General features: G+C 45.0%; 1 protein-coding gene across 1 annotated transcript; it reads left to right on the forward strand.

Annotated features, from left to right (window-relative positions):
- The first annotated feature begins 380 nt into the window (after positions 1-380).
- Positions 381-2,032, forward strand: LOC146199998 (uncharacterized). Its single transcript, XM_084592251.1, has 2 exons — positions 381-419; positions 1,682-2,032. The coding sequence occupies exons 1-2, from the start codon at positions 381-383 to the stop codon at positions 2,030-2,032; spliced, it is 390 nt and encodes a 129-aa protein (XP_084448377.1).
- Positions 2,033-4,150: the final 2,118 nt, after the last annotated feature.

Consider the following 4,150-nt stretch of genomic DNA (forward strand, 5'->3'; position numbering starts at 1 on the left):
ACAGGTATATTCTGAAGGCCAAAAATACGTCCTCATTATCATCATCATCAGCAGCAGCAGCAGCAGCATTATCATCATTCTCATTATAACTAGTGCATGACGAATATGCTTCACCCATATTCCGAAATTCACCCGGGCCTGTGCTAGCTGCCTCCACTCGACTTCTGCAAACTTCTTGGCCTCATCCACACACCTAATTTTCTGCACCTCCCCTCCCCCCCCCCTCCCCCTTCGCTTTCTTGCCCTTGAAAATCAATTTATTCTTCCTGATTTCCACTAGAATGCCATTAACTCGAGTTATTTCTCTGGTCTGCTCTGCACAGTTCCAATCCCTTAACATTACACATATAATTTTTCATTCCGTATCTATAACTATCTCTATGCCGCAACTACGAGTGCTACTCTCCATAGGCAAAACAGTAAGCAGCAGCTGTACTTCTGAACACTTTGATGGTGGCAGCGGTTTCCTTACTAGCAGCACCAAACGTGTACGAGATGCAAGCATGGCGGAAAATTTACTTTGCGCAGCAGCATAATACAGTTTTTCCAGATTTCTGAATTGTATAGAGCAGGTGCGTACTCTCTCTGTTGTAATATTATCCCACGAGTGAGTCGTAATATAGCGCTGCTTCTTTTTTCATACAAAATTTATCCCATAATGTTTTCTGCTGGCAATACTTTTATAGTACTTCCCGAAGCATCACATTCCAAAATTGATAAAAAAATATCTGAAAAAGACATGCGTCAAGAAAGCCCGCGTAGCAACTCTACGTTCTTTTTTTCTTTACAATATCATTATGTACAGACGATATCAAGCGGCAATTCTCAGTGCACAAATCAAGTAATACTAATAAATCTGGCCTCACGTCTTGCAGGACGTATACAGAATACTGGAAAAAGCAAGCTATCTCCGGTCGTCGAGCCGTAGCGCATGCCTATGTGCCTTTTTCTTTTCGCTACAGCGTTCTTTCGTTGTCTCTACTCTGCCCACGAAGGTAAGAGTGTTACAGCACCGACTGAAAACGCAGGGGACAGGAAAGCGAACCTTGCCGAGAACACGGCCAATTGCTTCCAGATAGTACTCCTTTCCTTCACCGCTTCTGTTACCTGTTTGCTCTCTCCTTCATACTGTTCAGTGAGAGAGTGTATTGGGGCGGATAACAGTGGTCCGATTTCAAGAGCAGGTATATAAAGAGCCCTGCTGAGCGTTTAGGGCAGGGCAGCAATTCGAAGTTGCAGCGCTGCAGACGTTGCTACCGGATACTTTACATCGCATACTCGCCGTTACAAGAAAATCATGAAGACCCTAGTAAGAAACGCTTTTGTATGTACTCTACTGTTTAAATCTTTGTAGAAAAGAGTTTTCGTGCGCGTTAATCATTTCATTTCATGTACCCTTCTGCATCGCCATTTATTGAAGGGAACCACCTGTGTTTTTCACAAACTAAATAGACACATGTAACGCCTTGTTTTGTCTTTAGGTCTCCTTTCAGCTGTTTTCAATCCCGTAGTGCTCCGGTACGGCCATCAGTGTTTTACCTCAGTACTGCCTACAAAAACTGTGCATGACAACGGGCAGCCATCGTGCGCCCACCTCAAGTTGCGTTCATATAAATTCGGCGGTTGTTGTGCTAACCTCTATAATGTCGAGCCAGAAATATTATTTTCGTTTAATTTTCAGCTGTCCCTGCTCACTCTGTGCATTGTGATCGCTGTTGTTACTGCTGGCTACGGACATGGGCATGGCTACGGTGGCTACGGAGGATATGGCGGCTACGGTGGTTACGGACACGGAGGCTATGGCGGCTACGGAGGATATGGAGGCTACGGTGGTTACGGACACGGGGGCTACGGTGGATACGGCGGATACGGAGGATACGGCGGATATGGAGGGTACGGTCATGGCGGTTACGGCGGGTATGGAGGCTACGGTCACGGCGGCTATGGTGGCTACGGCGGATACGGTCACGGCGGGTACGGTTATAAAGTCATCAGCTACGGACATGGACATGGACATGGATACCACGGATAAATACTTCAGAGCTCTGTATTTATTTAAATGTAAATAAAGCCATCCAAACACCAGATTTTCACCCGCTTTATAGATGTGGCCTGTTTTCTGCCCACGCGCCTAGGCAGAATTTTGGTTTTAAACCATGAGTGTTTTCTTAGGCATTTTTATAGCAAGTGGATTGCGCTTATTTAGGAACTTAATACAGGGGAAAAGGCATACGAGTTACGCTATATTTCGTTGTGAAGGCCAGAAAGGTACATTTTTTTTTTCGCGTTTACGATACTTTCGTTTGCTAGCTTTGCAAATGTCATTAAACACTTTCTGGATGGTTAATGTGTAACGCGATAGTCATCTGCACCTGTTCAGGTGTTCTAATTTGGAGATATATCGAGAGAAAAAATTTAGGAAAAACATGTATGTATGTACATGTGTACACCATACCATTTCATTTTCAGACCTTTAATGATTACCTCCCTACATTTTTATTCATAATGCTGCGAGCCTTATTACATAAAATTGCATGAAACGTGTTATATAGTCTGGGGAAATGCATGATTCTGCTGGGCGATGTACATAAGATTATATATGGGCTTTGGGAAGCCGTCAAACAAGCGGGTGTAGATAAGAGTAAGAGGAACAACAGTGTTATACTGGACGTGATGGAGTTTGATGTGTCGCTGTGGCGCATCTCACAGAAGCCACGAGTGATGTCACTGAATCCAATCTGCTCTACCGTGGTGACTTACTGTGCTCCCAAGTGGATTCAGGCGGGGTTTGCTGCAAATATTCTAGATACATCTCGGTGTTCTTTCCGCGACAACGGAAATGATAAAACTGCGCCTAGCGGTTTTGAGCATGCATAAAAAAACAGACAAAAACAAACAATTAGACAGAAAAAAAAATGTGTACATGACTGCCTACATCATTCTGTGAAATACAATCAAAGGGATAAGGCTGCATGTTTGTGGGTGGTGGCAGCAACAAATAAGCAATAATGCACTGCACTTGTACCGTTCTTCGACAATTGCTGCCAAACTTTTACAGCTCATTCATGGGCAGCCTCCTAATCATTTCGCATAGCTCATTATACTTACATGGGCGTCCATGTTCTACATGTGTACGGTGTTGGTGTTCTGTTCCGTTATGTAGACACGATGGCTCAATGTTGCTTTCCAGCTGCTGATTTGATACATAGTTTTGCTTGGTTTGACCACAATCCAGAGCCTTTCGGCTGGCTCGCCGCCGAGCAGGCGCTTATTTATGGTCTCCGGTTGCTTCGCGGAAGCGCCTGCATGACAGCTGGATCACGCAACCCAGATCACGGAACCAAATATTACTAATGCCCAGTTGCCGCCGAAGAGCGGTATCCATCGTGATTATGGGCTTGTTTAACTCGCAGCCGAACCAGGTAAAGACTATAGTAAAACTAACTATGACAAAAAAATTACCGGATTATGCAGCCTTTGCGCGCAGTTTCACCGCAAACGAGCCAGTGATCGAGTGAGAAAAGGATTGCAAGTGTTAACGGCAACATGTGTAATACTGTACTGGTATCTGCAAACCACGATGCGGCACAAAGAGACTGAATTATGATGCCTGGCCATAAAACATAATACGCATATATAACGACGCTTCTGGCGCGAAAGACTATTTTATTATTTAGTCTATTTATATAATCACTGCAGGCAGTAGAACCGAATATACGTATACGACTGCAGGTGGTCTTGTGGTAAAGCATCCGCCTCTCATTCAGGAGGTACGGGGTTCGATTCCCAGTACCGCCAGGTACCCACCGGTTTCCAATGGGTACAAGGTTTCCCCCGGCCTGAATTGTTCGGCTCTTCTGGGGTGAAATGCTTGGGAAAAGGGGCCGTGAACCAAAATGTTGGTTCAAGGAAAAAAAAAAGGGCCACCTAATGGGCTTTTGCCGCGCGAGGCGGACTTATTGCTGTCCGATGGCGGAACGGATCACTACCACATCGGCGCAACTATTTAGTACCACTCAGGACGGTAGTAAATAGTCTGTCAATGGAGGAGCCTGCCTTATTTGGCCGATGGCAGTAGTTGTTACGATCCAAATGTGCAAATTTCGTAACACGCAGGTGCGTATACAAACGCTGGAAAACTAGGAAGGAG

Source organism: Amblyomma maculatum, chromosome 2 (genome assembly GCF_055883805.1).
Source record: "Amblyomma maculatum isolate TAMU_Amacu chromosome 2, ASM5588380v1, whole genome shotgun sequence".
NCBI classification, from domain to species: domain Eukaryota; kingdom Metazoa; phylum Arthropoda; class Arachnida; order Ixodida; family Ixodidae; genus Amblyomma; species Amblyomma maculatum.